The sequence below is a fragment of the Urocitellus parryii genome, chromosome 7 (assembly GCF_045843805.1).
Source record: "Urocitellus parryii isolate mUroPar1 chromosome 7, mUroPar1.hap1, whole genome shotgun sequence".
Lineage (NCBI taxonomy): Eukaryota > Metazoa > Chordata > Mammalia > Rodentia > Sciuridae > Urocitellus > Urocitellus parryii.
In genome coordinates, this window is record NC_135537.1 from 153,398,395 (window position 1) to 153,423,940 (window position 25,546).

Consider the following 25,546-nt stretch of genomic DNA (forward strand, 5'->3'; position numbering starts at 1 on the left):
CCAAACAAAAGTTAAATAAGGAAACTATAGAACTCAATAACACAATTAACAACCTAGACTTAATTGACATATATAGACTATACCACCCAACATCAAGTAGCTACACTTTTTTCTCAGCAGCACATGGAACCTTCTCAAAAATAGACCATATACTATGTCACAGGGCAACTCTTAGACAATACAAAGGGGTAGAGATAATACCATGCATCTTATCTGATCATAATGGAATGAAACTGAAAATCAATGATAAAAGAAGAAAGGAAAAAGCAAGCATCACCTGGAGAATGAACAATAGGTTGCTGAGTGATCAATGGGTTTTAGAAGACATCAAGGAGGAAATTAAAAAATTCCTAGAGTTAAATGAAAACACAGACACAACATATTGGAATCTATGGGACACATTGAAAGCAGTTCTAAGAGGAAAATTCATTGCTTGGAGTTCATTCCTCAAAAAAAGAAAAAACCAACAAATAAATGATCTCATACTTCATCTCAAAATCCTAGAAAAAGAAGAGCAAAACAACAGCAAAAGAAGTAGAAGGCAAGAAATAATTAAAATCAGAGCTGAAATTAATGAAATTGAAACAAAAGAAACAATTGAAAAAATTGACAAAACTAAAAGCTGGTTCTTTGAAAAAATAAATAAAATTGACAGACCCTTAGCCATGCTAACGAAGAGAAGAAGAGAGAGAACCCAAATTACTAGCATACGGGATGAAAAAGACAATATCACAACAGACACTTCAGAAATACAGAAGATAATCAGAAATTACTTTGAATCCTTATACTCCAATAAAATAGAAGATAGTGAAGGCATAGATAAATTCCTTGAGTCCTATGATCTGCCCAGATTGAGCCAGGAGGATATAGACAACCTAAACAGACCAATAACAATAGAGGAAATAGAAGAAACCATCAAAAGACTACCAACTAAGAAAAGCCCAGGACCGGATGGGTATACAGCAGAGTTTTACAAAACCTTTAAAGAGGAACTAACACCAATACTTTTCAAGCTATTTCAGGAAATAGAAAAAGAGGGAGAACTTCCAAATTCATTCTACGAGGCCAACATCACCCTGATTCCGAAACCAGACAAAGACACATCAAAGAAGGAAAACTACAGACCAATATCTCTAATGAACCTTGACGCAAAAATCCTCAATAAAATTCTGGCGAATCGGATTCAAATACATATCAAAAAAATTATACATCATGATCAAGTAGGATTCATCCCTGGGATGCAAGGCTGGTTTAATATACGGAAATCAATAAATGTTATTCACCACATCAATAGACTTAAAAATAAGAACCATATGATCATCTCAATAGATGCAGAAAAAGCATTCGACAAAGTACAGCATCCCTTTATGTTCAAAACGCTAGAAAAATTAGGGATAACAGGATCATACCTCAACATTGTAAAAGCAATCTATGATAAGCCACAGGCCAGCATCATTCTGAATGGAGAAAAATTGAATGCATTCCCTCTAAGATCTGGTACAAGACAGGGATGCCCTCTCTCACCACTTCTGTTCAACATAGTCCTCGAAACACTGGCCAGAGCAATTAGACAGTCAAAAGAAATTAAAGGCATAAAAATAGGAAAAGAAGAACTTAAATTATCACTATTTGCAGATGATATGATTCTATACCTAGCAGACCCAAAAGGGTCTACAAAGAAGCTATTAGAGCTAATAAATGAATTCAGCAAAGTGGCAGGATATAAGATCAACACGCATAAATCAAAGGCATTCCTGTATATGAGCGACAAATCCTCTGAAACAGAAATGAGGACAACTACTCCATTCACAATATCCCCCCCAAAAATAAAATACTTGGGAATCAACCTAACAAAAGAGGTGAAAGATTTATACAATGAAAATTACAGAACCCTAAAGAAAGACATAGAAGAAGACCTTAGAAGATGGAAAAACATACCCTGCTCATGGATAGGCAGAACTAACATCATCAAAATGGCGATATTACCAAAAGTTCTCTATAAGTTCAATGCAATGCCAATCAAAATCCCAACAGCATATCTTGTAGAAATAGATAAAAGAATCATGAAATTCATATGGAATAATAAAAGACCCAGAATAGCAAAAACAATACTAAGCAGGAAGTGTGAATCAGGCGGTATAGCGATACCAGACTTCAAACTATACTACAGAGCAATAGTAACAAAAACAGCATGGTACTGGTACCAAAACAGGCGGGTGGACCAATGGTACAGAATAGAGGACACAGTAACCAATCCACAAAACTACAACTATCTTATTTTTGATAAAGGGGCTAAAAGCATGCAATGGAGGAAGGATAGCATCTTCAACAAATGGTGCTGGGAAAACTGGAAATCCATTTGCACCAAAATGAATCTGAATCCCTATCTCTCGCCGTGCACAAAAGTTAACTCAAAATGGATCAAGGAGCTTGATATTAAATCAGAGACACGGCATCTGATAGAAGAAAAAGTTGGTTATGATCTACACGCTGTGGGATCGGGCTCCAAATTCCTCAATAGGACACCCATAGCGCTAGAGTTAACAAATAGAATCAACAAATGGGACTTACTCAAACTAAAAAGTTTTTTCTCAGCAAAAGAAACAATAAGAGAGATAAATAGGGAGCCTACATCCTGGGAACAAATCTTTACTCCACACACTTCAGATAGAGCCCTAATAACCAGAATATACAAAGAACTCAAAAAATTAGACAATAAGATAACAAATAACCCAATCAATAAATGGGCCAAGGACCTGAACAGACACTTCTCAGAGGAGGACATACAATCAATCAACAAGTACATGAAAAAATGCTCACCATCGCTAGCAGTCAGAGAAATGCAAATCAAAACTACCCTAAGATACCATCTCACTCCAGTAAGACTGGCAGCCATTAGGAAGTCAAACAACAATAAGTGCTGGAGAGGATGCGGGGAAAAGGGCACTCTTGTTCATTGCTGGTGGGACTGCAAATTGGTGCAGCCAATTTGGAAAGCAATATGGAGATTTCTCGGAAAGCTGGGAATGGAACCACCATTTGACCCAGCTATTCCCCTTCTCGGTCTATTCCCTAAAGCCCTAACAAGAGCATGCTACAGGGACACTGCTACATCGATGTTCATAGCAGCTCAATTCACGATAGCAAGACTGTGGAACCAGCCTAGATGCCCTTCAATAGATGAATGGATAAAAAAAATGTGGCATTTATACACTATGGAGTATTACTCTGCATTAAAAAATGACAAAATTATAGAATTTGGAGGGAAATGGATGGCATTAGAGCAGATTATGCTAAGTGAAGCTAGTCAATCTTTAAAGAACAAATACCAAATGACTCCTTTGATATAAGGGGTGTAAACAAGGACAGGGTAGGGACGAAGAGCTTGAGAAGAATATTTACAGTAAACAGGGATGAGAGGTGGGAGGGAAAGGGAGTGAGAAGGGAAATTGTATGGAAATGGAAGGCGATCCTCAGGGTTATACAAAATGTCATATAAGAGGTAAGGAGGGGTAAGTCAAGAGAATACAAATGGAAGACATGATTTACAGTAGAAGGGGTAGAGAGAGAAAAGGGGAGGGGAGGGGAGGGGAGGGGGGATAGTAGACAATAGGACAGACAGCAGAATACATCAGACACTAGAAAGGCAATATGTCAATCAATGGAAGGGTAACTGATGTGATACAGCAATTTGTATATGGGGTAAAAGCGGGAGTTCATAATCCACTTGAATCAAACCGTGTAATATGATGTATTAAGAACTATGTAATATTATGAACGACCAATAAAAAAAAATAAAAAAAAATAAAATAAAAAAAAATAAAATAAAATAAAATCCCCCAAGGGATACGGTCCCTATTTTAAAATTTCTTAATGTAATATACTAAAAATTAGAGGATAACAATAAAAATAGAGCAAATATAATCTGGCTACTGGGAAATTTAAAATAATTTGTGTAAAAAAATTAAAGTAGAAATAGAATGAATTGCATATAGAAATAAATGAAAAATACAGCATCTCATTTTAAACTTTTTTGGATATGGACAAAACAGTACTCAGGGAAATATTTATTGCCTTAAATTCATATATTAGAAAACAAGAAAAAATAAAGGACGAGTGAATTAAAATTTCAAATTATGAAAGAACTAGTAAAGAAATGGTAAAGCAAACCCAAATAAAGTAGCAGAAATCAACAACATAAAATAACAAAAATTAAAATTTCTAAATTTATCTGTAAAGTGATAAAACAGAGGTTTTTCAGTAACATGCTAAAGGTCCAACAATGAGGAAGTAGTAAAGTTGGATTTCAAAACCAAGGGCATCTGAGCCTGGAGTCGAGGGTTCCAATACTTTGCATTTTGCCTTTCTTTCCTTTCACAAAGAAAGCAAAACTCAATAGACTATGAATGATGATTGATTGAAAAGATACACGTGACAAACTTTCACAGTGAAGTACTAAGTCTTTTTGTTGCAAGCATCAAAAAAAATAATACATCATATTTTGGGTCACATAAAGAGCATCAAGTCCATTTCTTAGAGTAGAAATTGTGTATTCACTGACCATCGTCAATAACAGTGATAATTTACAAAATACTCCAGACCAAATAAAAAAGTTAATAAAGTAGAAAATAAGCAAAAAAAGATTTTATGAATCAAAAGTTAATTCTTCAAACCAATAAAATAAACAAATATTCAGCAGTCTAAGAGTAAAGGTACAAATATACAATTTTTGAAATGTTAAAAGGATGATAATTACAAAGATCTAAAATGTATGTGAAAGTACTATGTATAACATATGTCAACTGTCATAATCCAGATGAAATTAATGATTTTCCAGGAAAATTTAGAAAAATCATGAAATAATTTAACACCTTTTTCTTATATAAAACAAAACCTTTTAGCAAGTTGGAAAGAAAATAAAACTATCTTAATTTGATAAAGAGTACCTACCAGAAATTGGTAGTTAGACCTCATACTTAAAAGTAAAATATTAGATGCATTTTATCAAAAACAGGTAAGAGAGATAGATATCAGCTTTTACAGTTACCCTTCAAAATATAGTGAGAACAAAAATTCACGTTGATTCTTATTAGTGAGGTGAGATCAAAAAAAGAAAGATAATATTAAAATATTAGTAAGAGACAAACCCTTCATTCTTGAAGTTGGAAAAATAAAAAACCAAAACAACAAACAAACAACCACAACAACCAATAAATTCATGAGAGGCCAGTCTACTAAAAAGAATCAGAGATTTTGTCAAAGCAGCCAAATAAAGGTTTTTAAATTAGCAATATTCTTCTACTGACCCACAACAATTAAAGAACATCTTGAAAAGAGAATTCATTCATAATAGTCATAAAAATTATAAAATATATCTGGCTTGAAACTCAGCAGGAAGTATAGAAGATCCATAAGAAAATGATTGAACTGTTCTGAATACATAAAATTGAACTTGATTAGAAAAACGTGCTCATGGATGGGAAATCTTCCCAAATTAATTAAATATGATACAAGCCCAATAAGATTTTAAAGATTGAATTTGACAAGCCAATTCTAAAAGTCATTTGGAAGAGAAAATGTGAGTAAATAACAAAGGCATTTTTTTTTTTTTTTAAGAGAGAGTGAGAGGGACAGAGAGAGAGAGAGAGAGAGAGAGAGAATTTTAACATTTATTCATTTTTTCTTAGTTCTCGGCGGACACAACATCTTTGTTGGTATGTGGTGCTGCTGAGGATCGAACCCGGGTCGCACGCATGCTAGGCGAGCGCGCTACCGCTTGAGCCACATCCCCAGCCCCAACAAAGGCATTTTGAAAAAGGTTACCATGAGGAAGGACTCGCCGTACAAGATGTTAAAATACACTATAAAGTTATTATATGGTATTTGCACAGATATGGACAGATTAATGAAAGAGTATAGGAATACTTAAACCCTTACACTTCAGGTTAACTAGTCTAGGAAAACCATTCTTACAAGTAAAAGACACATATGAATAAAAGGATTGCAACATTGTATAATAGACAAAAATTTTAAAACAACATATATCTATTCGTAGAAGAATAATTACACCTCATGACATGGGAATACTATGCAACTATCATACAGGATGAAGAAGATCCAAACACACTGACGAAAAACCAGGTATATGATATATTATGCACTGCAAAAATGTTAATGAGCTGGAAAAGATTCAGCAAATAGTGTGATAATATTTATACTAGAGTATACAAACAAATGAATACACCTTTGTATACACACTTGTGTGTCAATTATGGGAATACATTAATTAATGTGCAGACATCATGGAGTATCACTACACAGACTAAGATGTCTCTATCACTAGGCAACATACTCTTAAGGGGTTACCATATTTAGTTGTCTATTGACTGAAACATCATTCATCATTATGAACCTTATGACTACCTATATGTTCATTCCATAAAGAAAGGATTTATAAATACATGCATCAGACTTATTACAAAGATGAACTTTGTGATAGGGAGGTGAAGATGGGGGAAGGGTCAAGGCAGGTTTTGACTTTTATATAATTCTGTACTGTATTGTGTGAGGGCTAATTTTTTTTAAAAAATATTGAAAGTGTAAAAAAAAAGCTTTTTTAAATGACATATCTTACTGGAGAAAGTATCAAAGTGGTTCACAAGATTGTTGGAGAATAAATTGGCTGCACTCTGACCACTCCACAACTTGTAGAGGAAATTGGGACAACTGAGGAAGCAGAAGTCTTAGCAGCTTGGGGAAATGGCTCTTGCAGTATTGCTCCTCACTTTCCCAGTCTCCCTCTTTCACTGAATCTGCTGTATAAACCAACATGCATGTAGTTGCTCAACTCCCTTTAATGTTTTCACCCATGTGCAAACAGTGTCAATCCACTGAGTTTTGTGTCATCTGGTAGTGACATTTTCTGCCTTTCTTTGTTGCTCTCATCTTCAAACCTCTGGCCTCATTTCCCCTTCTCTGAAACCCAAACAGGCTCAATAAATTTATATATTTTTTTTGCTTCAATACATCATATCATTTCAATCCATTAATGAGGGCAGCTACTTTATGCTTCTGATTAGATTAATTCTTCAATTACTTTAACATAGACAATAACCATATCTGTTAATGCAATACATTTTTCTTGTTAGACAAATATCATTCCAACTTTAAGATATAAGAAGAAAAAACAGTAAAGAATTAAAAGAGTAGAAATCACTGGGTGATGTGCACCCAAGCCCCATGAAGTCAGGGTTGTCTCAAGTCTTGTAGAAAGATGGTCCTCAGTCTTCAAGTCATGATCAAGTTGACACTATCATTATAAGTGATGACCCTGAAGGTTTTAATTTGCATGTGGTGGACTCTCCCACTTGGAAACTGAAGGGCCCTGGGATAGCTCTCTGGAATTCTTTGGCTTCCTCTCCTTTTGAGGAATAACCCAATGGTGGTGGTCTGAAGAAGCACTGGCAGATACACTACCAGCTTCTGAAAGGCTCTGGCTACTTTTGCAAGGATGAATCCTTCTTTATTTTAAATAATGCAATCGAATGAAGAGCAAGTAAACAATGTGCTTTTTACAAGCTTTTATAGAGAAGAATTAGGATGGTGGTTTCTAATTCATTAGGGATTGAGGTGGGAAGAAAGTTGGGGAAGGGCATGTACACAACCAGGACTCCACTCACACACAACTGTGGATCCATTGAAGCATATTGTAATCAGCAAACCACAGAAGTGTCACCACTTCAAGCCTCACTTTTAAAAATAAAACTAGAAAATGTTTTATACTCTAGAAGCCTTGCTGCACTGCACCTGTTACAAGACACACTTCTATCCTGCAAGGAGCAGCAAATTCAGTTTTGAAAATGTTTTCTGCTTTGAGTCTGCAGAGAAATAACATCTGATCTGTAAATGAGAGGTTCAGGCAGGTACCCAAGGCTCTCAGGAGTACATGTGGAACAAAGTTCTGGCATTTGTCCAAAGCATCAAAGCACCTGAAATAACTCTAGTTTTTTTTTTTTTTTCTGTAAGCCCTGGAAATTGGTGAGATGAGGCTAAAAGATGCAAGGATTTGAATCCAAAGAGGATACTCTGAGAAACACCTTACTTTACTGTATTCAGGACAAATGCAGACAGAAAAATCTTGCGGCTCTCTCTGAAAACTATTTGCTGGGTTTTAAGCTATAATTGACACCTTTAATCTCCAAATTGTGCTGGCAGTTGGCCTGGTGCACAGCCCTGGAGTCTAAAGAAGAAAAGTATAAAGTATAAAGAGATGCTATTAAAAAGATTTCTGTATATCAACAAACTCTCAGAAAGTATGTTGATGAGTTGAGTGTAAACAAATAGGAAACATAAGAATACAGATTTTCTTTCAAATATATACCGGCTTAAGCATGAAAGAGAAAAACATTCAGTTATTGAAATATGCTTGGGGTTTTGCTGAACCCAGAAATTCTGAAGAGTAGGGTGAGATGCTCTTGCCAAGCCGTAAATACTGCTGAGTTGAGCATTCCCTCTCACTAATTAGATACATTTCATTTTGTGGATTTCTCAATTGTTTCTTCATCATTTTTTTTAAAGACAGAGAGAGAGAGAATTTTTTTAATATTTAGTTTTTAGTTTTCGGTGGACACAACATTTTTATTTTTATGTGGTGCTGAGGATCGAACCCAGTGCCCCACGCATGCCAGGCGAGCGCTCTACCGCTTAAGCCACATCCCCAGCCCCTCTTCATTTTTTTTTTAAAGCAAAAAAAAAAAAAAGAAAAGAAATTAGCTTTGTATTAGGGTAATGTCACTAATATTTTCACAATTAAATAATTATTTTAACCCCTGAATTAAAAACTGTCAGCTGTCTCTGTGGATGCAGTGGGCTGCCTGCTGGTTTCAATAACCCTTGAGTGCATCAGGTTAAGGACTGAATTTCTGCCCTTATAAATTAACACAAGGAAACCTACTCCATCATGCAATAGACAATTCTATTTCTAATTTTTAATTAATCCTATCCAGTCACTAATAAAACCTGCTTGTGACCTTCTGTTTCAACCTCACCCAAAAGCAAGTCTCCTGAGACGAGAAGTGCTAATATGTGAATGCTGATAGAATTTGCTGGCATTATGGTCAAGTATTAAATAGCTGACAGTCTGGATAAATTAGCTTCTGATAGCTCACTAATCAAGTGTAAGAAGGAAATGTCAAGTTGGGCAGCATTGATGAAATCCTTCATCAAAATCCTGAGCTGGAGAGAGAGAGAAAAAAGGGAAAATGTCCAAGTCTTAACAGTGCCTCCAAATACTACTCTGAAATATCAGCCTTGGCAGAAGAGACAAACAAGAGTAAGTACCAGAAATGTTGCAAAGGATGGCTGTGGGAGGCTATCCTGGGTGACTGCATTTATGTACTGTACCCTCAAGGTGCCTTCTCTTTGATACGGAAAACCCAGTGATAACCAAGTCAATACTGTCTTACCTAAGGCATTACAAACAGAGTGGAGTTGTGTGGAGAATTCCAGTTTCCAGAAATCTGTAGGGTATGGACAGAGTCACATCTTCAGAGACCTGAGGTTTTCCTAGGAAGAAACCCTTGGAAAGAGAAAGCTAGGCACGTGCTCTACTTGGGCATTTTTGCAGGTAGAGGGAGCAATAGTGGCCTGAGCATGTAGAAATTCTATCTGTGGCCTGGTACCTGGACAAGGTTTGAATAGAACTATACAGGTTTTTTCCATATTTTCTTAAGAATCAGGACAATAGCTTTCTTTCCTTTTGGCCTCCACATTCAAGAGTCAACATAATGTGAGACTCTGGATGTGCTGTGAGCCTTTGGGCACACTCTTCAAACTTCTCTGTGTTTTCGTCTGTAAAATGGGAAATCAACAGTACCTGTCTCATTAGGTAGCTGTGTGAATTGATTAAAGATAATACAGACAGTCTTAAGCAGCACCTGGTGTGTGGTAGGTGCCCTGAAAGTGTGGCTGTCATCATTGTCACACCCTACAAAGTCTCTTTCTCTGGGCTCTCCCTCTCCTTTCCCAGTGCTGCCACTATAGCCTGTTCAGGCTGTCACAACCTCTGTCCTTCAAGCTTCCTAATTTATTTCCTTATTCTAAGTCCATAACTCTTCCAATACATCACACAAAGTACTGACACTTCAGCTTTCAAAAGCCCACTTGCCATCTCGTACCTACCTTGTTCAATGGCTGTACAGAGTTCATCACAAAAAGACTAAACTCCTTGGCCTTGAATGCAAGCCCACAACAACCCCCACCACTTGCTGGCCTTGGTTTCACCCTCTAATTTTATATTTCATTTCCCTTTCTCATGAACCTAGGCACTTCCAGAGCCATACTATTTTTCTATTCCCTCTATGTGTTTCCTTATTCTCCTCTACTTGTTCCAGAATTTTCTGTTTTTATAACTGCTCATTCTTCTTTCCACTTGGAATTTACATTCAGTCCAAATCCTGGCCATCCTTCAAAGCCAGGCCTGGATGCTACCTCCACCCTGGAGCCTTTATGGTTCTTACCACCATTTTACCATCCCTTCATTTGTTTCTGACCCCTTTGAACTTCACCTGGAGTGACAGTCATCACTTGATATGCCTCCTATTTATGTTCCACATTCCAGCCTCTCAGCTTCATGGATCAGGGCTAATTTTCAGTTTTTCTGAGATCCCTATCCTATGCTCTGCCTAGAGCAGCCCCTCTGCCAACATGGATGGCACAGTCACTGAGGAGCTGGTCTTGTGGCTTCATCTTTCTGTGACTTAGTCACCTGGTTTCTCCTTCACATCCATGCCTCTGGAACTATTTCAACCCCGGAAGTAAATGGAATGAAAACCTATCAGCAGGAAACCAAATAAACAAAATGCACAATGGACCCCCAACCACACCTTTCTTCTAGGAGGGAGCAGGGAGAAGATATCAGGAGTGCAGTACCTTTATACCTGGTCACTACAGCTGCATTGGCACTGAGCGGCTCTTGGAAGCTGACAGTGAGTGATGTGCTGCTGGTTACTGTGAGACAGGCATTGGCTGGCACCTCGGGGGCTCCTGGGACAGAAGGAAAAACACAGAGATCTTAACATAGCAAATCCTTTTCAAACAATGTCTCTGCCTCTTCAAAGGATACCTGGAACATTTGTTTGTAGAAGCTGTTAGATTTTGCTTTTGAATATTTTCATTAGAAGTTTCAATGATTTTTATTTGTGGCCATCCTTTTTTTCTAAGGATTAGAATGTCTTCTGAAGGGGGAAATAATAGCAGTCAATCCTTCCCAAAGTATCCTAGAAACACAAGATAGATAAAGCTGGGCCAGCAAAGGAAGGGCAGAAGTGATAGCAGGATCTGTAGACAGAATTCCATACCTTGCATGAAATACTTTCATGTAAATTATCTCATTAAGCTAAAACTCCTGCCCAAAGAGGCCAAGTTCTTTGCTCAAGAACTCAGTGGGATGAAAGCTCATGGCTTCCTAATGCCTAATTCTGGGTCTCTTCCAGAACAGGATTCTATCCAGCTTACTCTCAGGCTGCCTTCTATTACATTTCAGGTAGTCTTTTCTCTTATGGGCAAGTTTCATGCCCTAATCTCAGTCTCTAAAGGACTGATGGTGGTCTTAGGTATTCCTTAACACCCAGAAGGGGTTCTGTAATTTAGAAAATTATTAAAAAATGGCATCAAGTCTACAAACGTATCTGTTTCTAGTATTAATCTGTGCTAAATAAGGCACAGTAGCAAATGCACTTACTAAAGCAATTGCTGAGTCTCTGTAAAATCCACATATCATCATGTTGAGGAAATTGTTAATATTGAGAGCAAACTTTAATTAATGTTGCTGAAGTTATTTGCTTCAGAGAAGGGGTTAGGCTTACATTTGGTATTCAGTGTAAAGTGCTACTTAAGAAAACTGCTCTGCCTTTAGTTTTTTGGTCTGAATCGGAGTCAGTTATTCTTTTGCAAATAGTCTGAGGCAGAGGCAGAGAATTTCAAAGGAGTCATCTGACTTTTCCCTTACATTTAAAATGTAAAGTCAATTTTTTTATTGATTGAATAAAATCTTCTAGAAAGAGAGTATGATATTACACAAGTGTTTGAGTTGCATATTTTGTTTTTATACTAGGGACTGCTCTTTCTTTTAGCAGTACTTTCCAGTGTTAATAATGAGTATTATCCAGAAAGATTTTTCTTAAGCTAACAAAAAGAATCAGTCAGGAGAATGGAAATGCAGACAATAGCATAATTTATGGTTTGATTGACTGTTCTTCTCTGTTGCTTTATTAATTGAAGTTCAGTTTATAGCTCTCTATTAAAAAAATGTAGAAGAGGGTTGAAAACAACTTAAACTTGAGCTTGAAGCAGAAACTAGACAAATAGGCAAACAAATTTTTTTCCACCTCCACATCCCAAAATATAGCCACTTAGGGCATCAGACAGTCCAGGTCATTAGGCATTAGAGCATAGCGGGTGGAAAGTGCTAGATGAGTATGACATGGTGGAGGGAGGCCAGAAGCACCAAGGTCTCATGGCTGTGGTCAGAGAACCTATCAGGAGCCAGAAAATCAAGCAAGACAAAAGACCCTTTTACAGCCTCCCAGAGCCCTTATTCCAAACAGGCTGACAACGGCCATCCATGACTGTGGCAAAAAAAAAAAAAAAAAAAAAAAAAAAAAAAAAAAAAAAAAAAAAAATCAATAAAAGAAGGCCTGGCTGTCTCAGAGTAAAGTTAAAAGTCTAATTAAATGTAGGAGTCCTCTGTGAATACTCACTGGCATGTTCGAAGCCCGTTTTCATGCGCCTGTAGAGCCGATACCTCCACTCCCAGGCTTTCAGTTGTTTCTCTTTCTCTGTGTTGTCCAGAGTGAATCCTTCATTCTCCACCTGGGCAGACAGTTCACTCACCCTGTCCTGGGCCTCCTGGACCAGTGTGTTGAGGTGCATCGCTCGGCTTTCCAGGCTGACAACTAAGGCAAAGAAATGGGATGACTTTTCTTTCTGGGAAAATGCTGCTGCATATCTGAGTGTCTGCTATGGAGAAGCCCGGAGAAAGTGGGGTCTGTGAACCATCTTATTATCTTATTATGATAAAGTCTAATTAGTGACATTTACAACTAGATTAACTGGTAAATTCATCAAATTAAGATATTCCTATTGTTCTCTGGTCATATGCATCCCAATTAGCTGCTAGGCACAGATAGTTATAATTGCACAGATTTGTGTCTGTGATGTTCAGAAAGACAAACACTAAGGGACAAAAGTTCTGTAGGGGCAGGAGAGGCACTAGAAAAAGCTACCCATGAGGCAAGTTGTGTTCTGTCAAAGCTATTCATCTGATAGAGCCTGATTTAGATTTTCTGTTCTTATCACATTCTTCCCAACATATAGACGTTTTTGAATGCCTGTCTTAGAGATATAATTTTGTTACTATCAATTTATTTATTGCTAACAAAGTGTTGTACTGCTGGTGCCACAGTGGAGCTAGTGAGCTCTGAGGGATGGATAACTTGGATACCATCCCATACTTATCTTTGAGCAATTTGTTCTTTGATGGTAGTCTAATTATAGAATTAAAGTTGTCCAGAGATGTCCATTCTCAAAAATAACAACTTATACTGGTTCCTTTTTCCAAGAAACACTATGGAGCTTGACATTTCTGTTTTACTTGGTGCTTCATAATCTTAATCTTTATTTGATTTACATCATCTTGTTTACCTGATCTGCCTCTGTGTGATTGAGTGTTCATCAGTGATAGAACTTTTCCATCCCTGTGCTATGCTATGAGGCTGATTCTTGCTCTCAGCACATGAGGGTCTGCCTATGGGGTCATCTGGTCACTTCAGAGGATCCTCTCTTGGTCAGTGTAGGAGAGAAGACAGCCTCCATATGGAAGTGTGGTAGGAGATCACACAGTGAAATGAATCAGAATCAAGGTCTGCAGATTTGTTGGTGAAATGTGTTTGACAGGTCCTGTGACCAAAACAATATTTCCCCCTGGTGGGTGGGAAAGAAATCCATCTATTTCATTCTTTTAATTAAGGGGGAAAATATTATGAAGATAACTCAAGTGAAAATTTGTTAGGTGTATTTTGAAATGGAAATTAGGTGGTTATATATTCATATTCTCTGTGTTCACAGGCATGTTTGCATTAATTACAGGAAATGATACTAATTTATTATTGCCCCTGCGTACCATCAGTCTAAATTTATTTACAGATGAGGTCAATGAAAAATTAGTTGAGTCTTTTTTCTTTTTCTTTCTTTCTTCTTTCTTCTTAAAGTTGCTGTTTAGAACACTCAGGACTGTGTTTTGCTGCAGATTTGTCATGGTTAATGAATGTTGCTGTAGCAGTCAATCATGTACTCTAAATACTGTCACGCTTTTTTTAAAAAGCCTCAGTCATGAGCCATGACAGAAAAATAAACAAATAAATATAAAGCTAAAAAACTCTTTCACTGAGCAGCTACACTATGCAGAATCCCCCGGGAAGGCTAAAGGAGGCCAGAATAAATGATAATATAAGTGCTGTGGACGTCGGGAAGCAAGGATGGTGTATGAACTCGGAGGTTCTGGAGAAAAAAATACATACACACACACACACACACACATACTCGGGTGCACACTCCAGTGGAAAAATTGGCAATATTAGTAGCCTCAAGGTGCAATTTCCTGGAGTAGTGAGATTGACAAGTCAGTACTAAATGCTGTTAATTTAACTAACTTCAGATTAATGGTAGAGTCTGCTATGACTGAAGCCCTCAAACACAGTCTCATTATAGCCTTGCTGGGAAGGTCCTAAATATAGGCATTGACAGTTTAAAACAAATTCGTATACATTTGTGTATTTTTAGACATAGGTTAGGCGTCAGAGTTTGTGTCACAGTTTTCAGGTTGATTAATTGACCCAGTAACTGCACCCTTTACCCACTGCCCCCCTTCTTCTTCCACTCCAAATTATAGAGAAAATGGGGGAATTGTCCTTGTTAAGTTATTCAGTGAGCCTTTTATTGTAAGCCTGATGTTTGAATTGCATGCATGCGTCAACACTTGGGTGATAGACACATGATTTATAAAAATAAATTTTTCTAATACTATGAAATCCCCCCTATTAATTTTTATATCCACAACTGTTATTACTGGTGTGAATTCCAGGTGGCATTTAAGATGGACAGCTTCTCTTGAGCTACGCTGGGTTCCCCTTGACATTTTTCCTGCTTTCACCAGCAGAACACATGTTACTTCTGTACCTTCCTTTTCTCCTAGGCTTTAGACTTGATGCAATTTGAGTTGTGGTTGCAAAGGGATTCCACTTCGTGATAAAGCTTGCTGTCTCTTCAGATACTTACCAGGGGGATTTGTGGACTTTTACAGCTAGGTCAGCTTCCCAAGATTATTTCTATCCCTGTGCTCCTTAAACAGGGATACTTAAACTTCATCATAATTTCTTGGTAGTAATGATTATTGAAGTAGAGATTCACCTATTGATCCCACAGTATGAGTATTTATGTCTTCCTGGAGTGTTGAATTTTATTTGCAGATTTTGTTGGAAATATCATTTAGAAATAAGAAATGAACATGCTTAATGTGGAGGAGAATGGAAAGTGTTTCTAAAAACTGGAGATTTTGTAAAAAGAGAAATTGTATAGAAATCTCCCCCTTTTGGGGGTTCATTCCCCAGGTGTCCTTGAAGCTATACTTACTCGCCTCTGTTGTTGGGGGTAATTGTATAGACAAGTCAGAGAGGCACTGACTGAGTTAGTGGTTTCCAGCCATTTCACAGAGCAAATCTTTATTTTTTCCCCCTATGGATTTTTTAATAGCTTAATAAAACACTCTTTTGAAAGCTTTTTTTTTTTTTGCCACCAAACCAGCTGACTTACAAAGTAATCATGTTTCTCCCTATTATTAATGACCTATTTTAACTGCCAATAGAAGCATCTGTTCAGATGAGATAATCAACCCAACTGAGTTAATATATTTTAAGCAGAAGCAAATTAATATGATAATTATATTAGAGTGGGTAATTTTATCTGGAATAATAGTGTGATAGGGTAGGCTGTTTGACACCTTGGAAATAGTTTTGGGAACCACATTTCTGTTTTTTTTTTTTTGATTCCAGTATGGGAAGCTTTACAATCTCCTTATTTTAAACATGAAGAAACTGAGATCACGGAAGTTGGGATGACTTAAGCCACAATTTTCTTAAAAATCTTAAAAGACCTCAGGGAACTTTCTCTAAACCAAATGGAAGATGAACCGACCTATTATATTGTAATTTTTCCAGTCACTATTTGGCATGAAATAGATGAACTCATTTTGGCTGGCTGGTTGGACTTACAAAATAGAAAGCTTATGTTTATTTTATAATTGTTTTTCCTGCCATAATTTCATAATTGTTTTTCACTTTCATTTTTTTGGGGGGGAGGGTCCATCCATTCCCTTTCACTTCCACCCACTGGGTATTTCCCTTTGAGCTCAGCACTCTCAAACTTTTTTCAGGGTTTGGCCTTTTCTCTCATTGCAGTTGGTCCCCTGTCCAGCCAAGCAACTGTCCCTCTGAGCAGCTATAGCCAGCACAATAGAGGGTCTGTGGGTGTGTGGTGAGCAGTCCGGCTGGCAAGACCACTCTGCAGCTCCTGAAACAGGCTCCTTGCTATTGTGGTGTTTAATTATCAACAGCGTTTCTACCACCCAATGCTTCTGAGTGGGTATTTGTTATAAGACCTACCCAGCTAATTAACTGTGGGAGGGGTTGGAGGAGGGCTGGGAACTTGGTGTTCAAAGAATACAATTACGGTTACTGTTTAAATCTTGAGATAAATAATGATCAGGGACTGAATGGGTTTTCTTCACCATCAGAATCTAATGTATGGAATGCCAACTACTTACTATTTCTTAATTATACCCTTGCCCTGAAATTGGTGAATTTGGGCCTGGTTGATAATTGCTTAAAACTTGAAAGTATAATGAGGGTAAAATATAAACCAATTTTAATCTTTAATTGAGGATTTTAGGGAACAATTTACTTGGCTTGCTTGAAAAAATGGAAAAAATAGACACATTTGCACATTATTAATGATATGCCATTTTGCAATTTAGTAGCAGCTTTTCTATTATTATTATTAGCATTTTCCTCTTTTATTGATGAGAAAAGGGAAGCACTAATATAATCATTTAACCTCAGTGACAGAAGGATTCTTACAAGCAACTTTAGGTTTGCTAAACCTTAGGTTGCCTAACCCATGGCACCCTTGGCCTTGTCTGATCTTCTTCATGAGGGGACCTCAATGTTCATCAAAGTAGTCTCACCTATTGTCACCCAATTCTGAATTTAAATCCTGAAATCTATTTTCCTATTACTTTTCAAAGTGGAGGCAATTCTTAAAACGGCTTTGGCATTTTGTGGATCAAGCACTATGCCTAACAAATACATCATGCTACCAGTTACTCTGCCATATTCAGCTTCAGTATCTCATCTGTAAAACTGGCATAATAATGGCACCCATCTCATAAGATGCAATAAATTAATGATAATCTTTACATAGAAGGCTCTGAGTGGAGGTTTATATTATTATTGTTATACACATTGAGTTTATACTTTTAGAGACACATAATTATAAATCAGAATACTTTTTTAGGTAACAGTTTGGTATTTTCCATTAAAAATCTCTTGCTTCAGATAAAAATTTTCTATTCTGCTACTACTTAGCAATATAATATATAATCATAAGTGGTGTCAATTTCAACCCTGTTATTTCAAAGGCGAAAACAAGATCACTTAAGCATAAACCTGTACTGTAAGTCAGTATCCCTTTGGCAGCCAAGAAGAGCAATTAATAAAATTTATCCTTGCTGATCATAAGTGTAATACAACTTTACAACTGATTTGGTTTAAGGTAGGAATATCAAAAGAAGTAAAGTATTAGGTATACCAATGATTAAATTATGTTAAATTAAGAAAAACTTATAGTAGAAAAATGCAAAATCTAAGTAGCAATTTTATCTATCCTGATAAGGTTCAGAACTCAAAGCCTTGGCTTCACTTAGGTCTCAGCTTGTCTTGTTTTAGGGTTTTCCCAAGAGAATAGGGTTCCAAGAAGGTTTTAGAGATCCGGAGAGTAAATGTTTCATTTTCATTGCTATGGAGCTTTCTTCTAAAACTCAATACACCTGGACATGGGCTTTGAAATACCATTCCTCTCTTCTTTCTAGCAGAACACGGATTCACAAAGTCCCTATTAGATAAATTAGGATGTAACTAGTGATTCCTCAGGAAGGCGATACTGATGACACAGAGAGGGACTTCCTACCCAGGTCTCATCAAACTCAAAAGGGAAGCACACATCTTCTCAAAAACAGACATGGAAAAACACTTAAGAGAATTGTTTAGGAAACCCAAAGCAGATTACTCAATGGTATCATGTGGGGGTTAAGTATGAAACATGACAACCATATCTTCTGCCAATATTTTCAGCACAGTCTATGGATATATAGTGTGAACCCTATCATTTAAAATTTCCTGGTGATGTTTAGGGAAAAAAAAGAGAAATATGTGAAATTAGCTTTAATAATGTATTTTGGTTAATATATCCAAAATGTTGTCATTCCAACATGTAATCAATGTAAAAATTATTATTTAGGTACTTTATATTTTTTTGAACTGAGCCTTTGAATGCCAGTATAAATTTTATATTTAGAACAAATTTCAATTTGGAGTAGACATGTTTCTTTTTAATTTTATGTCATAGTAAACCAACAATTTGTAATTGTATCGATGGATACAAAGTGATGATACAATGTGGAATGATTAAATCCAGCTAATTGACTTAGCCATTGTCTGAAATGCTTATTTTTTGATGAGAATATTTGAAATGTACTATATCTTTTTTAAAAACATTTTTTAAATTGTAAATGGATATATCTACTTATTTATTTTTATGTGGTGCTGAGGATCGAACCCAGTACCTCACTCGTGCGAGACAAGTGTTCCAAAACTGAGCCCCAAGCCCCAGCCCTGAAATGTACTATTTAGAAATTTAAAAATGTACAATGCAATGTTAACTATATTCACCACCTTATGCAATAGATTTAAAAATAATTCCTCTAACAGATTTTATATTCTTTGACCATCATTTCTCCTTTCTCCTCATCTCACCCTAAATTTCTCTAGCCACTATTCTGCTCTGTTTTGATGAGTTTTATTATTTTATATTGCTCATATAAATGAGATAAAGCAGTATTTGTCTTTTTGTTCTGGTTTATTTTACTTAGTACAATAATTCACCAGTTCCATAAATATTGTCACAAATGACAGAGTTTCCTTCTTTGTAGAGGCAGATTAGTATTCCATTTATATATGTATATATATGTTTATATGCCAGTGTTTTCATCTCTTCATTTGTTTCTGATGGACACTTAGGTTGGTTCTATAACTTAGCTAATGTAAATAATAGTGTAATAAACATGGGACTGCAGAAATGTCTTTGACAAACAGATTTAAAATCTTTTGGGTAAATTCCCAGAAGTGGGATTGTTGGATCATATGTTAATTAAATTAATTAATTAATTATGCTAAGGATCAAACCCAGGGTCTAAACACACACTCTCCCACTGAGCTACATCTCTAGCACTATTTTTAATTTTTTGAGGAAACTTTGTACAGTTTTCCACAATGGCTGCACTGATTTATATCCCTGTCAATAATGTACAAGGGTTTCCTTTTCTTCACATCTCCAGCAGTGCTTATGTATTTATTTATTTATTTATGTCTTTTTGAAGGTAGCAATTCTGACAAGGTATGAGATATCTCATTGTGATTCTGATTTGCATTTCCCTAAATATTAATGGTTTGAGTATTTTTTTTCATATGACTGCTGGTCATTTACATGCCCTATTTTAAATGTGTATCCAGGTTTCTTATCAATTTTAAAATTTGCTTTTTTAAAAAAAAAATAATTTTTTTCTGCTATTGAGCTGATTGAGTTTCTTATATATTTTGGATATTAACCCCTTATTAGATGTATAATTTGCAAATATCTCCCATTCCATTGATGATATCTCTTCACTGCTAATTGTTTCCTTTGATATGCAGAAACTTTTAGTTTGATGTAGTCCCATTTTGTATTTTTAATTTTGCTGCCTATTCTTTTGGGGCCAAATTAATTGTCCTGATCAAGATCATGCAATATTTCCCCTATGTTTTCCTCTACTAGTTTATTGTTTATGGTTTTACATTTCAGTATTTAATACATTTTGCACTTACTTTGTGCATGTTTCAATTTCATTCTTCTGCTGAGAGCCTGCCTCCGCCAGAGCCACCTGCTGAATCCATTTCCACATTTCTGACCCACATAAACTGTGTGAGGGAGATGTTTGTCACCCTCAACTCCTACATTTTTGGATAATTCATTACACAACAATATAAAACTAATATACATGGACATATTAATTATCATCTTCATTTTATAAATGAATGGAGGCACAGGAGTTTAAGGAATTTTCTCATTGCTACAAATATCAGATATGGAATTTGAAGCCAAAACTCCCTGAGTTCAGAAATTTAATATTTAGACCTTGAAAAAGATGGAATTTAAAAATTTCACTCCCAATTTTTTTCTGTTGTTGTTGGTGATGGTGGGGGGTGTGTATGTGTGTGTTTTGAAACTCATGGGGGAAAGTCTGGATACCTTCCAAACTGATATCAGCAATTATGTTGGGGGAGTTTAGGGATGGACACTAGTTCCTAAGTGTGGCCTGTGTATGTGCGGAGAAGTGGATTAGGCATTCAATGACATCTTTTAACTTTATCTGTAATGTCTTCATTTTTGACAAGGAGAATATATTCTGTGTTGTGTGTATGTGTGTGTGTATATATATATATATATATATATATATATATAATAAAAAATTAAAGACAGATGAAAGAAAAGACAACTATCAAAAAAAGGAAATCCTGCCATTTGTAACAACATGAATGAACCTGAAGGACATTATGCAGTGAACTAAGCCAGACACAGAAAGACAAATACCACAGGATCACATGTAATATAGTATCTAAAAATGCTAAATTCAAGGCAATAGGGCATAGAATGGTGGTTGCCAGCCACTGGCGGGAAATGTGAGGATTAGTTAGTAAAGTAATCCCTAAATAAGAAATAATGGATTCATATCCCTAAAGAGAATAGTAGCCTTGGGATTTGCTCAGTTCAATTAAACAAATATTGCCCACTGTTGACCAGAAATAAAATGATGAATGAGACAGACAGGCCCTACTCTTGATGGAGTTTACATTCTAATCCAGGGAAGGCAGAAAATAAACAAATAAAAACACTGGGAAAAACAGTGATGAGTGCTATGCTAGAAAATTATAATAGAATGATGTGATTCAGATGTTGGACTTGATGGTCAGAAAAAAACCTATCTTGAAGATACCATATTTGAGCTGAAACATAAATGTTAAGGAGTTGACCATGTAATATTCAAGATTAAAAACCTCAAGGTAGAGGGGACAGCTAGTGCAAAGGCCCTGTGATAGAATGGCTTAGCATGTTGAAGGAACATAAAAGTGGTTGGTGTGGGTGAGTGGCATACAACAAGAGATGTGGCTCGAGGAACAGATTGGTAAGTCAGGGTGAGGTTTATATCCCAGTTTTAATAAAGCCGATAAAAATATCTGGGACTTATTCTTGAGACCTGCTTAAGGCTCATTCTTTATGTGTCCTTAATGGTTGCCAATCTCTGTCCTTTGAGGGTGGATTTGGTTTCAGGAAACCTCTCAACGTCATCTGAGGCCCAGACGGGTGAACATGAAGAGTGATGACGTTGGGCAATGCTGTTTTGGAACAAAAATCAGGTGTGTAAGCAGTGAGTCTGACTTTCTTATGAACAGACTCTGAGGACAATTCCTAAAGTGTTTGGAGCAATGGCAGCATTGTTGGATGGAGTGTGGGGTCTCCCAGGAGGACCATATTGAAGGATAACATTCGCTTGGGTTGTAGACTTTCTGCTGTGTTTGTTTACATAAAGCCAGCCTCATTAGTTTATAGTCACACCTTTTAGACACGGCCTGAACCAGTCCCAGCACTAACACAAGCCCCCAGCTACTGCAGGAGTGAGGGGTGCATCCTGACCAGCCTGCCAAGATTGTAATGCTGGTGCCCACACCATCCCTGGATGACAGCTGCTCTACAGTCACATTTTATGAAGTAACTGAACATAGGGAATTATAGGTGGCACTTCCTGTTTCCACAGGCAGCATCAAGAGAGATGGTGAGAGAGAAGAGCTCACTGAGACATGCAGTGGGAGGTAAGGGGGTCTGGAGAGACAGGAGAACTCACTAAGGGAAAGGTCAGGTCTAAGGTGGAGGAGTACTTAGCTATTCTCACAGGTCTGTGTTAACACTGCCAAAATGCAAACACCAGGCTTCATTGAAAACCCCCAGCAGTAACTGGAATACCCCAGCCGCAGGCAAGAGTGCCTCCAATTCTAAATTACTAGATGACTTCCAGGCATTTCCCCATGCACTGTGTATATGTATGTATGTCAATTGCACACACATGTGTGGACATACATACACAGAACTCAGTATCTGTGATTTCCAGCAAAATAAGACGGGCTACTACAAAGACTGAGGTTTCACCTGAGATTTTCTGAGAATCCACTATGTCCTAGGTACTAGGATCCAAGGATAAGATCAAACACACATGAGTGACCAGATTCACTAGTTTCTTTAGTGTTTCTAGGACCTTACTGATGCCAAACCAGTGGCAGCCTCAGAAAGGCAAGGCCCTCATTGATAATTTAGCAATACTGCCTGGAGACTGTTGAACTGTGATTGCAGGGTAGGGGCAAAGTATGAGTTAGTTAGAAAAAGGGAGGAGTGTGTGACTGGGGGTTTTTATACAGAGATATATTGATTTTCTCAAATAGCAGCTGTTCAATTGATCATGAATCACAGTGACGGGGAAATCCTCAGTGGCATAGCTGCAGGTGTCTTGTGATCCCTTCTTTCAGATTCTGTGCCTGTTTCCTAGGCTCAGCACCACAGTCTGCAGGGTAGTACTTGGGATTCTACTTCAATAATGGCTGATGTTTGCTTCTGTGGATACGAGTATTACAATAGCCAGCTCCCCATTCCTGGTTTCACTTTCCACAATTTCAGTTACCCTTGGCCAAGTGTAGTCCAAAGATATCAAATGAAAAATTCCAGAAGTAAGTAATTCATAAGTTTTAAATTACATGTTGTTCTGAGTAGTGTGATAAAATCTCATACTGTCCTGCTCTATACCACCAGAATGAGAATCATCTCTTTGCCTATTGTATCCATGCTGTATACACTACCCACCTGTTAGTCACTTTGTAATGGTCTTAGTAATCAGATCAGTTGTCATGATACTGCAGTACTTTTGTTCTAGTAACCCTTATTTTACTTAATAATTATCCCAAAATACAATAGTAATGATGTTTGGTCATTATAATTGTTTTATTTTATTTTATAATTGTTTTATTTTGTTATTGTTGTTGCTAATCTGTTACTGTGCCTAACTCATACATTAAACTTTATTATAGGTATGTGTGTATAGGAAAGAGAGTTTGTATAGGGGTTGATGCTATTTGTAGTTCGAAGCATCCACTAAGGGTCTTGGAACATATCCTCTGGATAATGAGAGATGGCTGTACTTTGTGTTACTTGCTTGCAGGTGGGAGGAACTGAAGACAGTTACTGGATAAAGATAGCAAATTCATCTAACTATTGGGCTGGGGTTCTATATATAACTTCAGAGGAATATGGAGCTGTGGATGGCAGCTTCTTGGGCTTTTCTTATGAGTAAGGAAATGTGCCTGGTTGAGTATCAAGCCATGTTTGTAAAGAATACCTCCATCTAGCTCTGTGATCGAGGGGCTAAAGGCAGGTCTGACCAGTAGCTTTGGAAGTAAATCCCTAAACCAAACTGTGTCATTGTGATTCTTTTTACAGAGGACTTTCTTCTGAATTGTGTTAGGATCCTTGGTTGGCATAGTGAAAAGAGTATAGGGCTAGTTTTCAGAATGAAATGCATAGGGGAAGGAAGTAAATAAAATTAGCTATATTAGAAACCATTTTCTCTGTTTTGAAATACTTGATAGTCATTAGAGGAGCAGATGGAGAACCAGGGAAGAAAGGAACTGAACATCTCTTGTATATCAGTGAATTTGCTAAAGCTTTTCTACAAAAACCAAAGCACTGGTACAGATGATCTGGGTTCCAATCATGACTCCACCACCTGTTAGCTTCTTTATGTTAGGTAAACTATTTAACTTTTTTTATTCTATTCTTTTTTGCTGGTAAAATTAGAAAAACAACTCCTACCTCACAAGCCAGTTGTGGAGATCAGGTGAGAAGATGTAGACAAAAGCATTTTTTTTTTCTGTGTGTAAAAACAGTATAAGAACTCAAGGTCTCATTGTTGTTTTTCTTATATCCTGTTTCTCCCACTTCTTGGGAATGGTTTGTAGCAGGTGTTTGCTTGTAACATTGTGGCTGGTTTTTCTCTTGGGCAAGCTCATTCTTATGAACAGAAGCAATTCTATTTCTTTTGGACTTGGTATAGAAAGTATCAAAACTGGGCTGGGGTTGTGGCTCTGCGGTAGAACACTTGCCTAGCACATGCAAGGCCCTGGGTTCAATTCTCAACACCACATAAAAATAAATAAATAAAGATATTGTGTCCAACTAAAAAATAAATATTTTTTTTAAAAAAGAAAGTATCAAAACTCCCCCAAACAGTGTGTTCTTCTATCCTGTCAATCTCCAACACAAATGGCACCTCAGTTACAGAACAGAACAAAGAAATGCACCATAGGATTTTAGGGAACATCACACAGGGAAAGATGTGGGCTTCTAGTAGCCACTGCCCTACATACTGGTTACCTAGAAAGTCAGTGAGTTTGTGTAGGATCCCAGGTATTGACATCCCACAGATGGGGACTTGAGTCCCTGACATCCCTGTTTATTGCTAGATGTGTGACCTTTGCTCAGTCACATAACCTGCAAGAATTACAGATTTCTTATCTTCAAAATTGAATTGAGATATCATAATGATGGGTAAATGTAAACACCAGAGATACTGTGTATGCAGACTTCATAGGCTCTCAATCAATATTCCTTTGCCATTTTTTTTTTTTTTTTACACATGAGTCAGTCTATGTGTGGTATTATCTCTTTGACTTCTTGGGTGGTCCTGGTGACTTAGGTGTCATATTTCATAGCTGAAGCCTGGGCTTATCTCTCACTCTCTGTCCTTTGCAACTTTGTAATGATAATGTGCTTATCTTCCCAGAGAAAATAAGGACCTCTTGAACAACTTTGCTTTTGGCTTAACTAGATAGTTATTCCTCAAGTTCAGTTATGGAGGTTCATTTATGCACATGGGGGCTTTGGGAGGTTAGAAGTCTTACTGTTCTCAGGGAAAATACAGAATTCGTCACAGTGTCTCAGGTAAGTAGGACTAATGTTTCATCCAACCCAGTGCAGGATGGCTGAGGCAACTTCTGGATGAATAGTCCCCTTGTTCCTATAG

At 37.0% G+C, this 25,546-nt stretch overlaps 1 protein-coding gene across 1 annotated transcript in view; it reads right to left on the reverse strand.

The window, feature by feature from the left end:
* The window catches only part of Ankfn1 (ankyrin repeat and fibronectin type III domain containing 1), a 137,706-nt gene that overhangs the window by 106,289 nt on the left and 5,871 nt on the right, over nt 1–25,546 (reverse strand). Inside the window, exons 3-4 of the mRNA XM_026407796.2 lie at nt 12,759–12,953; nt 10,930–11,043 (exon numbers count right to left, since the gene is read on the reverse strand). Coding sequence (XP_026263581.2) covers nt 10,930–11,043; nt 12,759–12,953 — 309 coding nt within the window. The remainder of the gene's footprint in view (nt 1–10,929; nt 11,044–12,758; nt 12,954–25,546) is intronic.